The sequence below is a fragment of the Dendropsophus ebraccatus genome, chromosome 5 (assembly GCF_027789765.1).
Source record: "Dendropsophus ebraccatus isolate aDenEbr1 chromosome 5, aDenEbr1.pat, whole genome shotgun sequence".
Lineage (NCBI taxonomy): Eukaryota > Metazoa > Chordata > Amphibia > Anura > Hylidae > Dendropsophus > Dendropsophus ebraccatus.
The window spans coordinates 160,076,565-160,099,789 of NC_091458.1; the positions used below are offsets into that span (position 1 = coordinate 160,076,565).

Consider the following 23,225-nt stretch of genomic DNA (forward strand, 5'->3'; position numbering starts at 1 on the left):
GTTCCTGGTGTATGTTACCTTTCTTTGTATAACTGAAAATTTAATAAAACTCTCTGATTTACAAAAAAAAAAAAAAACTTTCATTCTATAGACACATTTCTCCTAAGTGTTCCATGGACTAGAAGGACCCCATCCTTGCCGACTTAGGGTGCTATTACACAGAGCGATTTTTAACGACTAACGATAAACGATCGCAAACGAGATGGTTTATTGTTCACCATATTACAAAGAATGATGGCCGTTACTACGATCGTTTCCGTCTTCTGATCCCAACAAAACAATGAACAATGTGCAATTACACTGAACGATTAGTGAAAAAATGCGGAACTTGAGCGAATGAATGCGGAATTACACCGAACAATTAGCGATAATTTTAGGTTCAGATCTAAATCAACAATCAACGACGTACGAACGATTTTTCGATCATTGCCTGCAATTACACAGAACGATTATCGTTTAACTGTGAACTATATAACGATTTTTTGCACGATAATTGTCCGGTCTAATAGGGCCCTTACTGTAGATGATATTGTGTAGAGCAGTGATAGAAATGACCTGCTATACACCGGGCCGCAGTCAATCCTATGAACCGATCCCTGTTTGTAAGGAGATCGCAAAAGATAATTCTAGCAGAAAAGCGATCTCTTCGATCCGATGACTGTGCTGTTCCTCCTCACTGTATACAGCAGCAGATAGCAGAGGTTTCTATCTGGCAGCACTAGGACCTTAGACGTGCGGCTGAACTTTTTACCTTCATTCCGTCCCAGTTGAGGCCTGCAGCAGTCTGGAATCCGAGCCGCCCTCCAGGCCGTCCAGATCCTCTGATGTGGCTGCGCTTGTTGTCTGATGGGGGCTACTACAGGAACAAAATGGAGATTGGGACACAGTTTTTAAAACTTTTTGAGTTACCACCCACCTCACTCGCCGCCTATGAAAATAAAGTAATTGTTTGCACATGGAGGCGTTTTCTTTATTTTTCGTCTCATTCTGAAACAAGCGCTATAAATCACCATGACAATCAGGAAGAGCGCTTAAAGGTAATTTACATTAAGTAGGTTTAGTAGTGAGTGTTTACAATGAGTGCTATGGCTCCGTCTGCATCTCAGAGCTACTGTACCGTCCCTCTCACTGACGCTAAAGGGAAATTATTATTAGTCTTATTTCCTGCTGCATTAATAGAGCCGACATATCGTGCGGTGCCGTACACAGAGAGTCTGTGTTAAAATCCAGCCTCTGACCTTATCGTTATCATTGTTGTCCGTAATTCTCAAATACGACTATTGAAATGATTATATTTTGCATCTTTATGTTGCAGAAGTTAAATATAAACATAGCTAACATTGCTCCGCTGTTTATGCAGCTCTTAGGCCTTATTCACACCTCAGGATTTTCATCTGTATTTTCTTGGCTGAAATTACTGAATCCTTTGCAGTCCATTCATTTCTATGCACAAGCCAAAAAGACAGAAATGGCTGCACATCGCACCCATGGCTGACACGAAAGCTTATTCAGCTACATTTAAAACCAACATCAGAAGTTAGTATATAATTTGGCCAAACCATATTGCCTCATGTACCACGTGCAGGTCTTCCGATACACATGAGTCCCTAACCAAAAAACATCACTGTGCCGGTCAGCGAACACAATCCCCGCAAAACGTGCGCAAGCAGAGAAGGGGGGCCACGGAATGGCCCTGAAACCCCAGTGACCCGAAAATGCTCTGTTTTCCCAGTAACCTGGAGGAATATTGGGATTACCTTTATTCAAACTACCAACAAATGAAATAAAAGACACACATCTAAAAACACATAGAACAGTGCCAAGTAGCAAAGTGATGGTCAGTAGACGGCCACTATCTAAGGATTTCACCTCAGTGCTGTATTGATAGGCAGACATCCATGCTTTTAAAATATAGGCTCACCCCCCCCAACATGTTTCGGCACACTTAGGTGCCTTTGTCAAGAGTCATAATGGATGTTGTTTGGCCTTTTATGTCCTCTCATACTCACCTCATCACTAGGGACCTCCAATCGCATGAGACCAGCCAATCAACCTTCAATCAATCAATCAATCTTGAGACCAGCTTCAAAACGTAGTGATTGACATATTAACTGATAAATCACAATAAATAGGGAAGATTGATCTGATCTCTAGTGGTGCTTTTAGACGGAACGATTATCGTTCGAATTTGCGTGATAACGATCGGATTCGAACGATAATCGTACATGTAAACGTTGCGAACGAGAAATCGTTCATTTTGATCTTTCAACATGTTCTTAAATTGTCGTTCGCAAAAAATGCGCAGATCGTTCCGTCTAAACAGTCGTTCACCGATTTAACCTATGTGTGAGATTTTTCCGTATGTTGTATCGTTCTGTCTAAACGCTGATCGTTGTAAAAAACACATCGTTCATTCAAAATCGTGCGATCGGGCGAATTATCGCTCCGTTTAAAAGCACCATAAGGGCCTGCTTTATTGGTCAATGGGGTACGAGCACATGGGGCTGCAGGGGCACATAGAGATGATGAAAGTCGGCCCGAAGGAATGACATTATGTACAGCACAGCCCTCCTCAGATGGAAGTGATTTAGAGTATGCCTATGCCGCCCCTGGAGCACGACAACGCTCTCATTGGGATGCCCGTCCCACAGGAGACGTCAAGAGGGATCCCCAAGTAAGGGACCAAACCTCTCCATGACGTTGGTGCACGGTGTAACATGCAGAAGAACATAGTCTCTGGAGTGGGGAGATCCAAGCGAGGCATGTCTCAGGGATTCTCCCATCCCGAATAGGGTGCTGGGACCTATACAAGACTGTTAGCAGGTGGGGTCCGAGTGCTGACAGATTCCCTTTAAACCATTTTGGTAATCTCAGGCATCATAATGAACTCGTCGTATTTACAGGCTGTGCCCGGAACATGTGTATTATATCTATTGAGACCGGACACAATGTCTGTTTCTTATATACAATACTTGCTTTTTGTTATATTATTATGTTATAAGAGGTTTCATCTTGTACACTGTGAAGATACAGGCAAGACAGTTAGAAATTATATGGCAGTAATTGCATGGAAAAGTTCTATAGTGACTTCATTTCCATCCTAATTTAAACCATTTTGTGGATATAACGTGGGGCAGAGAAAAGTAATATTGTTTGGCATTCTGTCCGCTTTATGTGGATCCGAGTGAAAATGAGAAAGCCGCCTAAATTGCTTCAGTTAAATGATGTGCTCCTCTTATTTAGTATGTTAGCGGTCTGTCCTAATTCCCAGACATTATAGGAAATGATGGCACATTCTAGCAGGTTTCTCCCCTTGTGAGATGCTTCAGGGGGTCAGTGTCCTCTCTGTGCACTGAACCCTTCATGTTGGTCGACATTTCAGAACATTATCTTCCAGTTTTGACGTTTGCATCATTATCTGTTTTATTGCAAATTACCACTATAGTACAATGTGTAATGGATGTGGTGGGTGTTCTGTATTACCATCCTCTTCTGGAGCCATGGATGCAGGAAGGGTAACAAGTTTTACATGGAAGGGGCCTCCTGCAGCCTTTATTCTTCAGTATAAAAGCCGCCTCCACCCATAGATTTATACAGTTTGTTTATTACAGTATACCATACAGTTTATGTGTGTATGTATATATTAAATACATATTATATTCTTTGCTCTTTTCTTTCAGTACAAGCCAACCGTACTGCTGTGTGGATTTATACTCTTTACGGACGGGTGAGATGGTAAAATCAATTCAGTTCAAGACGCCAATCTATGACTTGCATTGCAACAAAAGGTATGGTTTTAGACACAGTAAAGAAGTAGATTTAAAGGGGAACTATCAGCAGGTTAGACGACTCTAACCTTCTAACCTTATAGTGCATAGGATGCTGAAGTATGTCTCTCACCTTCATCCTCTGCACCGTTACTGTGCAGTTTGTAATGTAATTGTGTCTCCTGTAAGGCAGTTCGGAGCACTGTGCTGCCCCCAGAGACCTGTCCCCTGCCCCCTTTCTAATGATTATCAGTGGAGCAGGCCAGATCCTGGAAATGAAGGCCCCACCCCACCCACCCATATGGGTTTATTACACGGCCCCTTTTTTCTACGTAAGCGAGCATTGATCTGCCAGATCAGCGCTTACTTACCGAGCCTATTACACGGATCAATAATAGCGCAGAAAGGGGTGCACAAAAATTGTTTGCTGTGTGCATGCAGCCCCTGTTGTATATAGAAAATAATAAAGTTACTTACCTCTCCAGGCTCCCCTGGGGCCCACCTGCCTGTTCCCCACTTACTGCAGCCACTGCTCACACTTCTGAAGCCGTCTGTGCAGTGACAGCCCGCTCATCCAATCACTGGCAGAGACGGGACATCTCCAGAGCCAGTGATTGGCTGAGCAGGCTGTCACTGCAGAGACGGATTAGGAAGTATCAGTGGCAGCTGTGGTGAGCGGGGAATAGGAAGTGGGACACCAGGGGAGCCTGAAGAGGTAAGTAATAACTATGCTCTTTCATCAGCCGCACATCACCTATTACACAGAGCCATCCAATGCCTAAGGCCGATGACTTTTAAACACGCTGAACGACAAGATTGTTGCATGGGGCAATATCTGCTTGATTAGGCAGATAATCATCCTGTGTAATTGGACCCTATGGGTCCGTTCACACTATGGAATTAGCACGTAATTTTGAACGGAGTCCGTGGTGCAGACTCCACTTGAAATTTCTCGCTAATTCCATAGTGTGAACGGACCCGAACTCCCTCCTTGAATTGACCAATGACTAAAAAAGTATGTAACAATTTCTTGCCTGTTGGATTTGTACAGAATACAATAGAAGAAACCTCTGTATAAATTTAGGGGTACAGTATATTGAAATACCTTATATACCCTTTGTACCCCTATATTATTATACAAATGTGGGTCATAACATAGCATTGTCCAAGAACTTAAACAATAAAAATGGCAAATTGTTGCATGCCGTTTTTTTTTGGCTTGAGATCGCTGCAGCCAGATGTTAGCTGAGAGACCATAGGGAACAATAAAACCCAATATCCACCATTTTTTGTAATTTTTCAGGTCATTTACAGTTTCGTTAAATTGCAGGCTATGCGTTTGGGCATTTTCTTTTGTTTCTTTTCAAGAAACATTAGCGTTTTCCCCATGGACTTCATGTATGTTCTTCAGCAGAAATCTTGGAATCATATGAAAAGGGTTGACAAAAGTAATACCTGTGTGAGTTCCCAACATCTGTCATATTTGAAAGTGGTTTACAAGCTACAAAAGATTGGGGGTCTGCACTGTAAGTGGAAGTCAAGCAAACACAATAGGTCTGCTGCATTTAATTTATTATACTTAAAAATATGCATAATAATTTACATCTGAGCTAGTAATGTCCGTTGTTCTATAGAATGTATACTTTATGTGGGACTCAGCATCACGGTAGTCCACGCTTTTGAGTCCTGCACATATTCAGTATACATGTTCAGACTATGTTCACACAGTATTCTTTAACGTCCGTTATTTGATACTCCAAACCACGGCCGTTATTTTTAATATGAAATAGTGTCCGTTGTTTAACATTGACAGCTGTTGGTACATTATTCAACTTCAGGTTGATCGTGACCCTTTTGGGTGAGGCTAATTTTAAAAGGTTGATTCAATGTAATAAGACTTACAGTGTAAACAACGTAAAATAATGGCTGCTTTTTGCTCCATGGCATATGCTGAATGACATTAATTTGGCAGCCACTGTTATTTTATAAATTGTGTGAACAATGGCGTTGTTTCTATAGACTTAAACGGAAATCGTCAAAGACTGAAAACAACGGCCGTTATTTCAAATTCAAATAGCGTCCGTTATTTTACAGTGTCTGAACATGGCCTAAGACTGACTCCAGTCCATTAATGTCTGTAGGCCACAACGAGCATGTCGCGAACATATCATGTATATGTTAGCAAACTTTTTAACAGCTTAACAACATGTAGAAATCACAGTTGAAATATGGTCAAATCACTGTGGACACGGGCAAACACTGGTACAGCTCCTTAGATTCAGGTCAGGTACCTTATTTTTTGTATATCACAACAGATGTTGTAGCTTCTGGACCGGAGGGGCAAAGCCTTGATATCTTAGTTCGGGGCAAGGCCTGGATATCTCAGTTGTTGGAAAGGCCTGGATATTTCAGTTAGTGGCAAGGCCTGGGTATCCTAGTTGTTGGTGAGGCCTGGGTATCCTAGTTGTTGGTGAGGCCTGGGTATCCTAGTTGTTGGCGAGGCCTGGATATCTCAGATGTTGGAAAGGCCTGGATATTTCAGTTAGTGGCAAGGCCTGGGTATCCTAGTTGTTGGCGAGGCCTGGATATCTCAGATGTTGATGAGGCCTGGATATCTCAGTTGCTGGAAAGGGCTGTGTATCCTAGTTGTTGGCAAAGCCTGAATATCTCAGTTGTTGGTCAGTCCTGGATATCTCAGTTGTTGGGAAGGCCTGGATATCTCAGTTGTTGGAAAGGCCTGGGTATCCTAATTGTTGGCAAGTCCTGGATATCTCAGTTGTTGGAAAGGCCTGAATATATCTCAATTGTTTGCAAGACCTGGATATCTCACTTGTTGGGAAGGCCTGGGTATCCTAGTTGGTTGCAAGGCCTGGATATCTCACTTGTTGGGAAGGCCTGGGTATCCTAGTTGGTTGCAAGGCCTGGATGTCTCAGTTGTTGGCAAGGCCTGGATATCTCAGTTGTTGGCGAGGCCTGGATATCTCAGTTGTTGGCGAGGCCTGGATATCTCAGTTGTTGGCGAGGCCTGGATATCTCAGTTGTTGGCGAGGCCTGGATATCTCAGTTGTTAGCGAGGCCTGGATATCTCAGTTGTTGGCGAGGCCTAGATATCTCAGTTGTTAAGAAGGCCTGGATATCTCAGTTGTTGGGAAGGCCTGGGTATCCTAGTTGTTGGCAAGGCCTGGATATCTCAGTTGTTGGGAAGGCCTGGATATCTCAGTTGTTGGGAAGGCCTGGATGTCTCAGTTGTTGGGAAGGCCTGGATATCTCAGTTGTTGGGAAGGCCTGGGTATCCTAGTTGGTTGCAAGGCCTGGAGGTCTCAGTTGTTGGCGAGGTCTGGATGTCTCAGTTGTTGGGAAGGCCTGGATATCTCAGTTGTTGGTGAGGCCTGGATATCTCAGTTGTTGGCGAGGTCTGGAGGTCTCAGTTGTTGGCGAGGTCTGGAGGTCTCAGTTGTTGGTGAGGTCTGGAGGTCTCAGTTGTTGGCGAGGTCTGGAGGTCTCAGTTGTTGGCGAGGTCTGGAGGTCTCAGTTGTTGGTGAGGTCTGGAGGTCTCAGTTGTTGGTGAGGTCTGGAGGTCTCAGTTGTTGGCGAGGTCTGGAGGTCTCAGTTGTTGGCGAGGTCTGGAGGTCTCAGTTGTTGGCGAGGTCTGTATATCTCAGTTATTTTGCTAGAATAATTAAGTTTCCCAAATGTTGAAATCTAACAAATGACATGCCTAACTTTGAAACATTAGTCTTCCATGTTGGGCCTCTCCAAAGCTTTGGACAGTCTGTTCCTTTTAAAGTAGATGTATACATTCATGAAATGTTAAATTATTAGCGATTGATTGAGGCTGTCATATTGATAAAGGTTTCCCAGACTTATATTGAATTACGCTCTTGTTTATTTGATTTGCTATGATTTTCTTTCCTTATTTCTGCTTTTTGTCAAGCAGAAATGTGACTTTGATTTTCTAACATATTGGTCAACAAGAGCAAATCTGTTTTCTCCTTGCTGTCATATTTCCCTGCTGTGTTTGTACAGCGCTGTAAACATGGAACTCAAGAGCATGAAATCTGATAATGAGAGGAACGCTGCTCGCCTGTCTTTTATGTGGACTTTTTTATTGTTTTCCTCTAAACAAAAGATTCAGACATTCAGAAATGTATGCCAACTCTCGCTATGTCTTATGTACTGTGTGCATTTGTGTGTATCTCCATTATGTTCACATAATCCCTGGTGCCCTGGGTGTCTTTCTTAATTTATCCATCGTAAAACAAAATCATCAACATATACTTGTTGCCTATTGTTTTACTTCTCCGCTTCCTATTTATGCTTGAAGGGGAACTATCAGCAGGGTAGACTAATATAACCTGGTGATAACTCCCTACACAGGGCGCTGAAGATGAGGGTATGTCTCTTACCTTCCTCCTCGGCGCTGTTCCTGTGCAGTTTTAATGTAGTCCTTTGTCCAATAAGGCCATCTGGAGCAGTGCCCTGCACCCAGAGTGACGATCTGGCCCGATGCACTAATAATCACTTGAAGGGGCAGGTTGGCCAGGGATTCGGTGTTCTAAAAAACAAAGTCACTTTAAAACAGAAGTCCCCACCCATTTAAAGGTCACGATTCAGCTTTGTAAGGAACGGTGCTTTGTATTAAAAGGGTTGTTTTGGATTAGAAATAACAAAGCTACTTTCTTGCTTAACCAGCGCCACGCCTGTCCACAGGTAATGGGTGATATTACAATTCAGCTCCATTCCAATAGGTCTGTCAACAGAAAAATAAGAGCAACCGCCCTTAGAGGTATATAAAAAGCGACAGTAGTTGGCTCTAACATTATGGGTTTAACCCTTTATCACATGTTGAAATAACAGTGCCACAAGTGCCTCAGCCCACCATAGGCCCTGGGCACCCCGGTCTGCCACCGGCTAGAGATGTCTGCCAGCAGCTTACACCCCTTTTCCCCCTTTAGCTTATATGCATGCTCAGCTCTCCATGCAGTTGGATAGAAGGGTTTATTGCCATCAGTAGTCACTGGACAGCTTTTGTGCATGCGTTGCTTCTTTCATATGTTTTATATTGTTACAGAAAGTTGCATACGATAAGTTGTTTCCATATTTGCTGCATAGGCGACAGCGCACATTTCCATCACTGCAGAGACGTGTAACAACATTATGACTTTGCAGCAAGTAGGAAATGACAAAGGAAATGGAGACAGAGGGGGTTGATTCATCAGGCTCCATATCGTGGGACTTAATACCGGAACAGTCACATTAACTGAACTTGATCAATCACTCCCTGGAGGATAATATAACCGCGAGGACAGCGATTTCTCTCCTTCCCTAAGAGCGCATCAGAGAGCTAAATTTGTAAACATGATAAGTGCCAGATTGTTCCATTGTGTCAAACAGGAAACTTCAGCCTTATGCAAAAAGCACAAACACCTAAGGTGAAAGGATAGCCAGTACATACCCAGCTTCATGTGTTTTGTCACATATTTATTGCCACAAAGCGAGTCTCCCGTGGACCGGACCTCTGGTACCCTTACTTGGTGATATTATCGGACATCACTGCTGCATAACCCGTTTTTGCTTTGTTTTTGGATGCTGTGCCTTTATGAAATTCTGTCATTTTTTGCACTTTATGTATACATTATATTTCTATACTTCTCAGATATACATGGACCGGAATCCTCTATTTTTGTTCTGTGCATTGTATACATAAAAGTGGAGGAGCAAGTCACCAACCAATAGCTTCCAATCATAAAAGATTGAATGGACAATGGAAAGCCGGCTTCCCATTCCTGTGATCACGCCATGCACAATCTGTCACTACTAGATGCATGCGTAAATCTTATCCATTCTTCAGCACGGAGAGAGGAGGCGCGCGAGCCTCCCATAGACTGTCATTATGACAGGGAGGCTGGCGGGATTCCCCGGTGGACAATTCTGCCAGGTGTGCTCCATGTGCACGGATCCTAAGCGTCAGGAAGTCATTTGATGTAGAGTTTGGAGACCAGACTGGAAGGGGTCGAGAAGAAAGTTAGCAGAATGTTCATACAGTATAGAAGTATAGAACAAGTATTTCTGAAATTAGACCGAGGTTGGTACATATCAGCACAGGATGGGTCTATATGTGTTTTTTTCTGTACTGGGGTGCGATAACCTGTATAAGAGCGGCAGAAAGATGTCAGGAGAATTTTAGGGGCTAAATATTTTGGTTAAGTAAGTAATGATAGTGAGTGAGAGATCGCCCAATAGTGTGAATAGGATCCTATAACCAAGACTGGAATCACACAGTAGGTTTCTATCCGGCACTTCTCAGCCGGTGACGATATCCAATATACATATAAAGAAACACCCAAACTTTTGTCTGCTCCAAGTTTCATTTGTTTCAAACTTTCAGCACATATACAGGTACAGTTCCATCCCAAGAAATGGACATCTCACCCAGTGTGTTTCATTACGTCCTGATTAAGCTTATGGCACTTCTGACGTTGGAACTGAATCTCAGCATGTCCCTGATAGACACGCAACTTTACAAGAGCTATCGCTCAAGCTTGACAAAAAGCGTGTGTATCAGGGACATTATGATAATTTGATTTCACCATCTGCTGTATTTTTGCATTTAAATAAAAGGAACCATGCATATTATTATAAACACATATACAGGATATGATACTATCACAAGTTTCATTTATTTTGCAGAATCTGAGTCGACTAAAAAAATTATGCAAGCAGTAAATTTTTTGTCTGCTCAAGTCCAGCAAAATAAATGGACACCGGATGGAAACCCAACAGACCCTAATGAAGTCAATGGGATCTCTTGGGTATAGAATCATAGTTTCCTCTAACTCCCAGATTCATGGACAAAATCCCCTTATAATATAGTTGTAAGTTGCTTCAAATCAGGGGCAAATTATTCCTTTTCAATTCAAAATGTGATCTGCATAAAACTTTGGATCAATGACTCCTCGTCGCAGGAATGAGTATCACTGTGCGGAGTAAGAGACAATATGATTATTAGCCGCTACAAAAACCTTACAAATACATTTAGAGAGTTAAAACGAGGACGTCTTCAAAATGGGTAAAAAATGATCAGATATAAATTGTCTCTATTTTTCCAGAAACAATGGCAGTCTTAACAATGGGCTGTGTTTGGTATTGGACCCATTTACTAAAGGCGCGTTTCTCAGGAGATTTTTTTTTTCTTTATAATAATCTTATATAATCCTTAATATATCAGGATTACATACATTATTATCTCCTTGATGTCCCTCCTTTAGTGTCGGTTTTGCTCCACTTACAGATATTATTTCAGTATAGAAATATAAGTTCTTCCAGACTTTTTGTGTCCGCAGGTGAAGTGTTTGAAGGTGCCAGCTTTGTAGCCTAAGGACCTTTTACATAGGTCGCTTATCAGCCAGGAGAGTTGCTGAGGACGGAGAAAACACTCAATCCTCGGCCGATCTGGTCTTTAGAACAAGCTACTAAATTTGTTATTGTTGGCCACATATCTACCCGTGTAACACAGGGTTGTGTCTGGCCCATAACGATAAAGGTAAACTGACAGCGCTGATATGCGTATAAATGTGCTATCAGTTTCCAGATCACAAACAGCAGTATATACTTACCATGCGCACTGCTTGTGATCCGGCATCCTGTTCCTCCAGCTCTCCCATCCAGACACTGTCTTCAGGCCCCGCCTTCTCCAGAATGATTGCCAGCTGGAGAAGGCGGGGCCTGAAAACAGCACCTAGATGGGAGAGCCAGAGAAGATGATGCCGGATCACAAACAGCAGCGCACTAGGTAAGTATGCAACTGCTGTGTGTTTGGCGATACATGGATTGCTCATGCAGCCTGGCCATCTGATTTCTCATATAAAGGCTCTGCAAACGAGTGCAGATCTCGCTGATCGCCACTTGTTTGCGAAGGCCTGTGAGTGAGAAATTGCCACATATAGAAGGACCCTTACTTCAATAGATAAGTCAGGTCCAGTTCCAAGCCTTAAGATTTCTGGTATTGAAAAGCTAAGTGCTAGATCTCGCGGTAGTGATGTACAGCGCTCTGCCCAACCGGGAAGCTTATTGGCAATTCACATTGGGCATGTGGATGCCGACTGACTTGAATAAACGCAAATAATTACTTTCCCATTACTAACTAATAAATACACATTGGAGTATAGATATGTATTATGCATTCTACATGTGTTATTTCATGCAATAAACTGTAAAGCATGATGTTTTTGCTTATATTGCATTGGTATTTTGTACATATACTAAGCAATGTTTATACGCAGTATTCTGATTCTCTTTGGTAAAGACATTTTTTAATCTGTAGTTAATCATTAGTAATTTGCACACCTGTGTATATATATGCCTGCTGGGAGATGCTATGTTGTGATCAAGAACGTGCATGCATTCCAAATGCATTACATATACCCCTGTGGTGTGCTGCATCACAGAGGTACATTAGGGGCCTTTTACACGGGCTGATTCGGCCAGGACGTTTGCTAGATACTCTCCTACGACTGATAATTGGTCTGTGTAAAAGTGACATTGATCAGCCGATATTTGGGCTGTGTAAAGGTGCTGCAAACCAGTGCCCATCTCGCTGATTGCCGTTTGTTTCTGACCCCCATAACCAACAAGTCGCTACATCCAAAAAGACCCAAAGTTACTGAACTGAACCAGCAGCCAATCCCTTTTACTCACCGCAGCATCAGGCACCAATTGTTCTGTAATCAGATGTAATGGAAAGTGTTAGAGGGAATCTGTCAGCTGTAAATCGAGTTCTAAACTGCTGACACTGTTAGATGCTCTTAGATCATGGAGACACATGGTACCTTTCATATATCTGTCTGTGCTTCTAGAACATAGAAAGGTGCTTTTATACTGTAGTACAAAGAGTCAAAGAGGTTTTCCTGAGCTCCTGAAGTGCAACAAGCTGTAACACCTCCTTACCCTCCCCCTCCCATCCCTGACCCTGCTGTAACACCTCCTTACCCTCCCCCTCCCATCCCTGACCCTGCTGTAACACCTCCTTACCCTCCCGCCATCCCTGACCCTGCTGTAACACCTCCTTACCCTCCCGCCATCCCTGACCCTGCTGTAACACCTCCTTACCCTCCCGCCATCCCTGACCCTGCTGTAACACCTCCTTACCCTCCCCGCCATCCCTGACCCTGCTGTAACACCTCCTTACCCTCCCCGCCATCCCTGACCCTGCTGTAACACCTCCTCTCTCCCCCTCCTATCCCTGACCCTGCTGTAACACCTCCTTACCCTCCCCCTCCCATCCCTGACCCTGCTGTAACACCTCCTTACCCTCCCTGCCATCACTGACCCTGCTGTAACACCTCCTTACCCTCCCGCCATCCCTGACCCTGCTGTAACACCTCCTTACCCTCCCGCCATCCCTGACCCTGCTGTAACACCTCCTTACCCTCCCGCCATCCCTGACCCTGCTGTAACACCTCCTTACCCTCCCCGCCATCCCTGACCCTGCTGTAACACCTCCTTACCCTCCCCGCCATCCCTGACCCTGCTGTAACACCTCCTTACCCTCCCGCCATCCCTGACCCTGCTGTAACACCTCCTTACCCTCCCCGCCATCCCTGACCCTGCTGTAACACCTCCTTACCCTCCCGCCATCCCTGACCCTGCTGTAACACCTCCTTACCCTCCCGCCATCCCTGACCCTGCTGTAACACCTCCTTACCCTCCCCGCCATCCCTGACCCTGCTGTAACACCTCCTTACCCTCCCCGCCATCCCTGACCCTGCTGTAACACCTCCTTACCCTCCCCGCCATCCCTGACCCTGCTGTAACACCTCCTTACCCTCCCGCCATCCCTGACCCTGCTGTAACACCTCCTTACCCTCCCGCCATCCCTGACCCTGCTGTAACACCTCCTTACCCTCCTGCCATCCCTGACCCTGCTGTAACACCTCCTTACCCTCCCCGCCATCCCTGACCCTGCTGTAACCTCCTTACCCTCCCCGCCATCCCTGACCCTGCTGTAACACCTCCTCTCTCCCCCTCCCATCCCTGACCCTGCTGTAACACCTCCCTCCCCCTCCCATCCCTGACCCTGCTGTAACACCTCCTTACTCCCCCTCCCATCCCTGACCCTGCTGTAACACCTCCTCCCTCCCCTCCTATCCCTGACCCTGCTGCAATACCTCCTCTCTCCCCCTCCCATCCCTGACCCTGCTGTAACACCTCCTTACTCCCCCTCCCATCCCTGACCCTGCTGTAACACCTCCTCCCTCCCCCTCCCATCCCTGACCCTGCTGTAAAACCTCCTCCTTCCCCCTCCCATCCCTGACCCTCCTGTAACACCTCCTCCCTCCCCCTCCCATCCCTGACCCTGCTGCAATACCTCCTCTCTCCCTCTCCCATCCCTGACCCTGCTATAACACCTCCTCCCTCCCCCTCCCATCCCTGACCCTGCTGTAACACCTCCTCCTTCCCCCTCCCATCCCTGACCCTGCTGTAACACCTCCTTACTCCCCATCCCTGACCCTGCTGTAACACCTCCTCCCTCCCCCTCCCATCCCTGACCCTGCTGTAAAACCTCCTCCCTCCCATCCCTGATCCTACTGTAACACCTCCTCCCTCCCCCTCCTATCCCTGACCCTGCTGCAATACCTCCTCTCTCCCTCTCCCATCCCTGACCCTGCTGTAACACCTCCTCCCTCCCCCTCCCATCCCTGACCCTGCTGTAACACCTCCTCCCTCCCCCTCCCATCCCTGACCCTGCTGTAACATCTCCTTACCCTCCCCGCCATCCCTGACCCTCCTGTAACACCTCCTCCCTCCCCCTCCCATCCCTGACCCTGCTGCAATACCTCCTCTCTCCCCCTCCCATCCCTGACCCTGCTGTAACACTTCCTTACTCCCCCTCCCATCCCTGACCCTGCTGTAACACCGCCTTACCCTCCTCCCATCCCTGACCCTGCTGCAATATCTCCTTACCCTCCCCGCCATCCTTGACCCCGCTGTAACATCTCCTTTCCCTGCCCGCCATCCCTGACCCTGCTGTAATTTTTTTTTACTCCCCCTCCCATACCTGGGGGGGGGGAGAGGATGTGTCTCTTTGACTCTTTTTGTATAAGACAATAACAGTACTTCTCTATATTCGGGATAAATGTAAGGTACCAGGTGTCTCTCTGATCTAACAACATCTAACAGTGTTAGCAGTTTGGTCCATGAATTGCAGCTGGCTGGACAGACAGTGCTCATTCCGGCTGCTACTATCATAACCATGTCCCTGCTAACCATGTCCCTACTAACCATGTCCCTGCTAACCATGTCCCTGCTAACCATGTCCCTACTAACCATGTCCCTGCTAACCATGTCCCTGCTAACCATGTCCCTACTAACCATGTCCCTGCTAACCATGTCCCTACTAACCATGTCCCTGCTAACCATGTCCCTACTAACCATGTCCCTGCTAACCATGTCCCTGCTAACCATGTCCCTACTAACCATGTCCCTGCTAACCATGTCCCTGCTAACCATGTCCCTACTAACCATGTCCCTGCTAACCATGTCCCTGCTAACCATGTCCCTACTAACCATGTCCCTGCTAACCATGTCCCTACTAACCATGTCCCTACTAACCATGTCCCTGCTAACCATGTCCCTACTAACCATGTCCCTGCCATCTTTGCTTTCAGATAAAAAATCTTTTGTTGTTTTGATGTTTATATATGTGACTTTGTGTTACAGGGTGCTGGTGGTCGTGCTGCAAGAAAAAATAGCCGCCTTCGATAGCTGCACCTTCACCAAAAAGTTTTTTGTGACAAGTAAGTACACAGGGTTTTCTTTACCCGACTTGCTGTTTTATTATGCCAGCATATCCTTTCCAATATTATCACAGTAAATATGTTTCTATATGTTGTTTAAATAAAATGTAATATAGTGACCAGAATGAGATGTTATACCGGATTCTCCCATAAGAGGGCAGTGTTCACCTACGCTTCGTCTTTACATTGATTACAGGAATTGAACTTGATTTCCTCATTTTACGTGTTCCCAGGAATATCCAAATAAGGCTAAAATAGCCGACGAGCGGACGCCGTACACTACCCGATGTATGCACGGTTACATGGGGCAGATCCCGGGAGCCAAAGTTACATAGGAAGGAGGGCCGGTATATTACCTGTCTCCCCTAAGTGGCTCAATCTTTAACATTTCATGTTACTGTAACAGAAATTGTGATGGAAAAGTAAATAATGGGATATGGCGTCCAAACTATATGAGAAGATTGTGTCACCATAATCCAGTTTTCATGCATTTTAGATTGGAGGTGCTATGAGATTTCCATAGGCGATAGAATTAGGGTTAGCGTTCTGTAGCTTGTGATTTGTTAGTTGTATTTATCACTTTTAAACCAGTTGTATATCACATTCATGTTCCTTATACGGGGAAAAGCCAAGCAGGTTCTAGTCCTTAGATCCACTGAACCAATAGTATAGAGAGTATAATGTTGTTGTGGATCGGCCATCAGATTGCTGGGATGTCTGACTCTCAGCCGCCGGCCGATATGCTGGAATGGGACAGAGCTGTAGTGCCATGCACAGCTGTTATAAATGGGATGGCATTGTGTCATAATAAGCAGTGGAAATAAAAAAAAACAGACAGCACTGCGGCAGCCGAGAGTCCGACCCTACCAATCTGATATTGATGTGCAGTCCTAAGAACAGACCATCATTTATAACTAACCAGATGCCCCTTTAATAATTATACCACTGCCATGCCTCCCTTAGGCTGTGGTCACACATGGCGTTTTTTTTTCTTTTTCCTTTTTTGATGTGTTTTTCAAATATTTTCCCTGTTATTTTACTGTGATTCACTGAATACACTGAATTCACTGAATTCCGGACGCATAAAACTAACCTGTGAGTTATTTGCGGGGCCGCACAGATCCCGGCCGGAGCGTATACGATGTGTGTACGCTCCGGCCGGGATCCCATTGCTTAATAGGCTGTGTTCCGCTGCACAAAAACTACGGCCGTTGTTGCCATCGAGGTAGTCGGGGAACAATGAATGCTCGGCCAGGCTGCCGGGGCTGCGGAGGACATGTTGGTAATGCATACTTACTTGTCCCGTTCCCCCGCTGTTGCCGCCCATTCTGCAACGCTTCTTGTGTTTTTATAACATACAATGATGTTGCGCTCCAGCTGGAAATAGTTGCACAGAACAGACTTTGTACCGAGTCGCTTTTTTCTATGGGAGCCCAAGGTCATCTGATGTTCTGAAAACACTGGAAGCGTTGCAGAACGGGCAGCCCGAGATCTGACTGCGGAGGGGGAACGGTACAGGTAAGTATGCATTACTGCCATGTCCCGACACCCTTTTAGAGTCAGAATACGCTTTTATCTGACACATGCTGCCTTGGTAGTTACATTTTCCAACTTGAGGAGCTGGAGACAAAATAAGTAAGGCGTAGTTTTGGTAGACTGTGCTGTGTGGTGCCCGACCTCTCTATGGGTTTCTGTACTGGCAAATACAAACTTTTTTTTCTTAAAGAGTCACTGTCGTATTTTTTTTTTTTTTGCAGAAATCAATAGTCCAGGCGATTTTAAGAAACTTTGTAATTGGGTTTATTAGCCAAATCTGCCATTATCTGCATGTAAAAAGCCTTTTCCCAGGTCCCCCCCTCCTTCCTCTTTTTCATCCACTCTGAAAAATCTGAAAATTGTGACTTGTTGCAGGAGACGTACCCTGTCTGCTCTATGGAGAGGGGAGGGGGGAGGAGGAAGGAGGGAGTTAGCCGGCAGCAGAAAGCAGATAACAGAGGATTACAGGCAAGGAGCTGGGTGACAGCTGTAATCTGAGCTCAGACAGGACACTGGTGATGGTCAGAACAGATAACGGGTGAGGGATTTGTAGATTAACTCTTTGTTGTCCTGTTTTGGTCTTTTCTTTAGCTCTCTCCATAGGAGAACAATGAAGACAGGGGGGAGAGCTTCAAACTGCTTTTTCATGATAAAAATGCATTTTTCGGATAATAAACCAAATTACAAAGTTTCTTAAAATCGCCTGGACTATTGATTTCTGCAAAAAAAAATTTCACGACAGTGACACTTTAAGACAAAACAAGGGTGCGTTCACACATACAGGATTCGCAGCAGATTTGATGCTGCAGATATCAATGTAACTGAACGCAGCATCAAATCTGCTGCAGATCCTGTACATATCAACGCACCTTAGGGCTATGTTCCCACACAGTACTTTTGCTCAGTATTTTGCAACCACAGGAATTTAATGACGGGGAGCAGAAGGCACGGGCCGTATACTGTTCCCCACACCACCACTTTAAGCTAATGTATATGGTCATCTTTATTATAGTTTTATACAATCCCTTTTCCACATTAGCTGAATGCAGGGCTCCAAGCAGTGATTCCCCTCTATCAAAGAGAGCTGGAGTGCCCCTTTAAACCACCTCAGTATATCCTAATAAACCAGTGTTGGAGAAACAGAAGGGAAGAAGGCAACCTCTATGAAGGATATAAAAGACTGCCATTAAAGTGACTTCTTATCCATTGATGCACAGTATACACAGTAGTGACATGCAATAACTACATAAAACCTGTGTGCTTTTATATATACATCTGAAAGTTGCTAGAAAGTTCCTTTCGGTCCCAGGAACACTCCTGATGTTTTTTGGAAGGCATCACCCTGAGGCTTTCTTAATTCCTAATCAGGCATGAGATAAACACTTGTACTTAGCAGGAAAGAGGGGTAAAGCAAGCTTCCATCCCACGGGAATATTTACTAAACAAATAGAATCCTATGTCTCTGAGAATGATGTTCTATTTATATGTGTGGCGTGCAGCGCGCTCCTTCCTGTCTGCAGAACACGCTGCTCATCGCATTCACCATTGTCTCCTTCCACTAATGACCTTTGTGCCAGTTACATTTCAGGATCGGGGGAAATGAGATTCAGCAAATAACATGCATTCTCTTCATGTGTATTAGTGATTTGTGCAGCACCATTATATGTTATGGAGCGGTATAATGGGATACATGGGCGGTATGGAGGTTACCAGACCCACACGGAGCGCTCTGCGCCTCTTACCTCGCAGTACTAGGAGAATTGTGTCCCTAAAGAGTTATAGAATTAGTAAGTTATAAGTAATACGAGTCAGGCCGGGTTTGCTCCGCGTTTTTGCAGTCCGTTTAACGAATCCGTTTTTAAATGGTCACTTTTAACGTAGACAAAAACATGGTCAACCACATTATAAGCTAAAAATACAGAACAAATGGGTCCGTTTTTCTGTTGTATCATGTAAATGAAAAACAGATCCAAACTGATGCACACAAATGCACCCGTTTTTCCATCAGTTTTTCCATCCGTTTTCCCATTACATTAAACGGACTGCAAAAATGCAGTGTGAACCCAGCCTTAGGCCTCAATCACATATCAGTATATTTTCCGCCCACCAGGAGCAAAAATTTGCCTGTAGTGCATCTGTGGTATCATCCGTTTTTTGTGGATCTGTAAAAGTGGAAATTACTTGTAAAAAAAAAAAAAAGAAAAGGAGCAATGGTCAAAATAATGTCACAGCTAGAATTGTACATGTGTATAGAGCTAATAGACTTCTATTGGTGTGTGTGCGCCGCAATTACCATCCACACTGCAAAATGTTCTATTTTTTCCCCCCTTTGTGGCATGGATGATGGATCCGCAATATTTGCAGGTTATTACATTAGAGGGCTTCTCCCTCCTTAGGGCCTGTAATTTATGGGACATGTGAATAAGCCCTTACTGCTAATATTCAGGCCATTTGAAAGGATCAGCGATCAGCCAACAGACAAGAACCCTCTTGCTCGCAGGCTGATCGCATCTTTTGTGGTGGTCTCCTGCACATCTTCCGGATTAGACAGCGAGTGACTGTCATGAAGTTAATAGGCAGCACAAACATTCAGTTTTTTGAGCGATGTAAGGCTGTGCTCACATGTGGCGTTTAGTCCGCATGGTTTTAATTATGCGCTTTTGCAGCGATTCTGATGCAAGTTTTGCTAAAATTTGCAGTCGCAATAAAATAGTGCCATTTTTGGCTGCAATTCTGTCAAAATTGCGGCAAAGTGACGCCATTTTATTGCACAATTTACAACAAACTAACGCCAAAGTCGCAGCAGAAAGCATCAATAACACAAAATAAACGCCATGTGTCAACACAGCCTAAAGACTCTGCAAATGAGCATTGATCGATGCAGGCTCGTGTCAATAATCAGGCTGCGTAAAACGACTCCAAGGATTCCGACTGCTTCAGTCATGTAACGTGCAAGACTGAAAAAACATTACACAAGGTCCTAGCCACCACCAGTGTCCAGAGGGCGGGCTTTTCTGGTTTGGTGCATGGAGCCCTCTGTATTGCATTTCTCTGGACCCGCCTCTCAGCTATGATTGACAGTTTTAGCGTCTGTCAGGAGGCTGCTAGTGTTGTCGTTCATAGCCGAGAGAGGGTCAGGTAAGAGATGAGCACAGCTGGAGCATACTCAAGTCTGATTGTTCAGCATTGGAATCCTGGTGGCTGGAGAAGTTGGATGCAACTCTCACTCGTGTTCAACATTAGTCAGAGAAAATCTAAATGCACTAAAACCCTTTCAGCCTATGGTGATAGCAAAGTCCACTCAGGACTCTCAAACAGCACCATTTATGTCCATGGGATCCACAGTTTATGTAGCATTTCTTTTTAGTGACAATTATTAGATGCCCTCCCTTTGGCATGGTGCCCAGGGTAGAATTATATATATTAGAATATGGTAATTGAGTATATTTTCCTGTATAGTTGGACAACAGGTGCACGTTAAAGTGATTTATACTTAGAGTAATGAGTCTGTGCAATTGTTAGAACTCTGTAATGATTAACATTCTGTCATTAGAACCTGTTAGTAGTCCATTAAAATGTAATCTCTGAGAAGGATTTTGCACATGGAGATGCTTCTCTGCAAGACGCCTGCCAGTGCTGAATGCACATTAATATACCATGGTTACTATATACCAGTGAGTGCATCACTTGTGCATTATCTCCCAAGTTCATAAGTTTATTTATTGAACTTGTGCACTGAAGTATGTAAAATGTTATCCCAGCTGGAAATGAAGGTCAATCCAATAATTCAGAAAGTCGAGATGTCTTTATTCTACCAAGAAAGTGCACTGTCTTACGTGGTTACTCTTTGCACCTTTATTAGTTACCTTGTTTTGTTGTTTAAGCTTCCATTTGGTTGTAACGTGATTATCAACATATTAACTCCTGATCTGCGACTGTTCTCTGCATCTTTTTTATTAAAGGAGAAGTCCGGCAGGGGAGCAGAAAATCATTACAGGCGGGCGGGGGGATGGGGGGGGGGGGGAATAAAAAAGACAATACGCTTACCGCTTCCCGAGTCTGCGCTGCACGGCATCAACAAGATCCCATAACACCTCCCCCGCCCCCAGCTGTCATCTTCTCCCGGTTTCCGAATGTGTCACGACCCAGGTTAGACATCACAGACGGGTGAGATTGAGCCCGCTCAGCCAATCAGTGACTGCAGTGGTATCCCGTCCCGGAGTGGGGCATCCGTCAGCCAGGTCGTGATGTAGCCGGAGGGGAGCTCAATAGACAGCTGGCTGGGGTCCAGGAGCGGGACGTGGTGCAGTGGTGGCACTGGGATTTCCCCCCCACCCCCTCCCCATAATGATTTTTTGCCCCCTCCTTCCCCTGCTGGATGTGCTGTGGAACTGAATTCAGAGTTCCTGGTATCATCATTCATAAAGATGCCGGGAGCTCAAAAACTGTTAAAATCTTTGTGCCACTGCACGGACACAGCGTGTCTCTGAATTCCATTTTGTAGCACATCGCCCTTTGTATTTATGCACCGCGCACGGAACACGTGAATGCCCCCGAAATCATGATAAACTAAGGTTGGGTTTCTGTTGCCTAGACAGAATAGGGAAGTCTGCAGCGCTATTCTTGCCATCAAAAATAACCCCAAAGGGAACAAATTTAAACCATTGCAGCCAGTGGAGATTCTCCAGCGATCTTTTGAAAATGGATCCAGCATAGTAGGCATGGCTGTGTTTTGAATGAAAGCCGTGATGCTGGTGTGAACAGGTTATAAGCAAGGCTTCCTAACAAAACACTGGAGGACACCTTTAAAGGGGAACTAACAGACCCCAAGCTGTTCTTATGTTTCCGTATGTACGTGACTCCAGACATATTGTGGATGTGATCTATGGGGCATTTGTTGTCCTGTAATTTCTGGGCCTGGGTGTTCTTGCCCAATAGAATGCTGTGTATTAGGAAATCTTTCCAGGGGCTTCACAAAACAAATTTCATAAGAACTGACAAACTGAGGGAGGGAGAGGGGCCATGTTGGGGACCATGTTTGGAACAAGCCAGGAATGAGAGGGGGCCATGTTGGGGATCAGGAATGAGAGGGACCATGTTGGGCACCAGGAATGAGGGGGCCATGTTGAGAAGAAGCCAGGAATGAGAGGGAGCCGTGTTGGGGACCAGGAACGAGAGGGAGCCATATTGGGGACCAGGAATGGAAGGGAGCCATGTTGGGGTCCAGGAACAAGAGGGGGCCATGTTGGGGACCATGTTTGGAAGAAGCCTGGAATGAGAGGGAGCCATGTTGGGGAACAGGAATGAGAGGGAGCCATGTTGGGGATCAGGAATGAGAGGGAGCCATGTTGGGGATCAGGAATGAGAGGGAGCCATGTTGGGGAACAGGAATGAGAGGAGCCATGTTGGGCACCAGGAATGAGAGGGGGCCATGTTGGGGACCAGGAATGAGAGGGAGCCATGTTGGGGACCAGAACAAAAGGGGGCCATGTTGGGGACCAGGAATGAAGGGGGGGGCATGTTGGTAAAAAGCCAGGAAGGAGAGGGGGCCATGTTGGGAAGAAGCTAGGAATAGATCCCATTACCTTGTGCCTATAGAAATTATCTGCCCATTTGTGCAATGAGCAACATCTTAGGAAAAATCTATATCCGGTGTTTTCACAAGATCTTTAAATGTCACCTTCCATTAAATAAGGGAATTTCTCGCCTATTCCTCAGGTTTTTTGTGTTTTTTGTGTGCTTTTTTTTTTCTAAATAAATGGGTTTCACTTTGGGTTTACAAGACGCTGTATTTTTTCTTTATTGGATGAAGTTTTTCAAATGGCCACAAGATGCCACCCATAGCTTTTACTATATCCAGTATAGACGTGTTTTTATAAGTGTAGTGGAAGAACCAGTAGTCCGTGTCTTCACTGCTGTTTAAGGGGAAAAAAAATTCACTATCATATAAATTTAAAATAAAAACTAAAAAGTATTAGCTATTAAGTCCTTGTCAGATCATATTCTGTATAATATGCCTAAAACTTCACTGCTTGCTACTTTGGCCATAGATGTTACAGTAATTATCTGGGTCAACAACTGCGACTTCTATTTGAGCTCTTCTGGCTGTATTGGCTGTTGTTGAGAT

At 44.9% G+C, this 23,225-nt stretch overlaps 1 protein-coding gene across 3 annotated transcripts in view; it reads left to right on the forward strand.

Moving 5' to 3' along the window:
* Positions 1–23,225, forward strand: part of BCAS3 (BCAS3 microtubule associated cell migration factor) — a 657,814-nt gene that overhangs the window by 71,410 nt on the left and 563,179 nt on the right. For all 3 annotated transcript variants that reach the window (XM_069971782.1, XM_069971780.1, XM_069971781.1), the window contains exons 9-10: positions 3,681–3,788; positions 15,486–15,562. In XM_069971782.1, the coding sequence (XP_069827883.1) occupies positions 3,681–3,788; positions 15,486–15,562 (185 nt within the window). The remainder of the gene's footprint in view (positions 1–3,680; positions 3,789–15,485; positions 15,563–23,225) is intronic.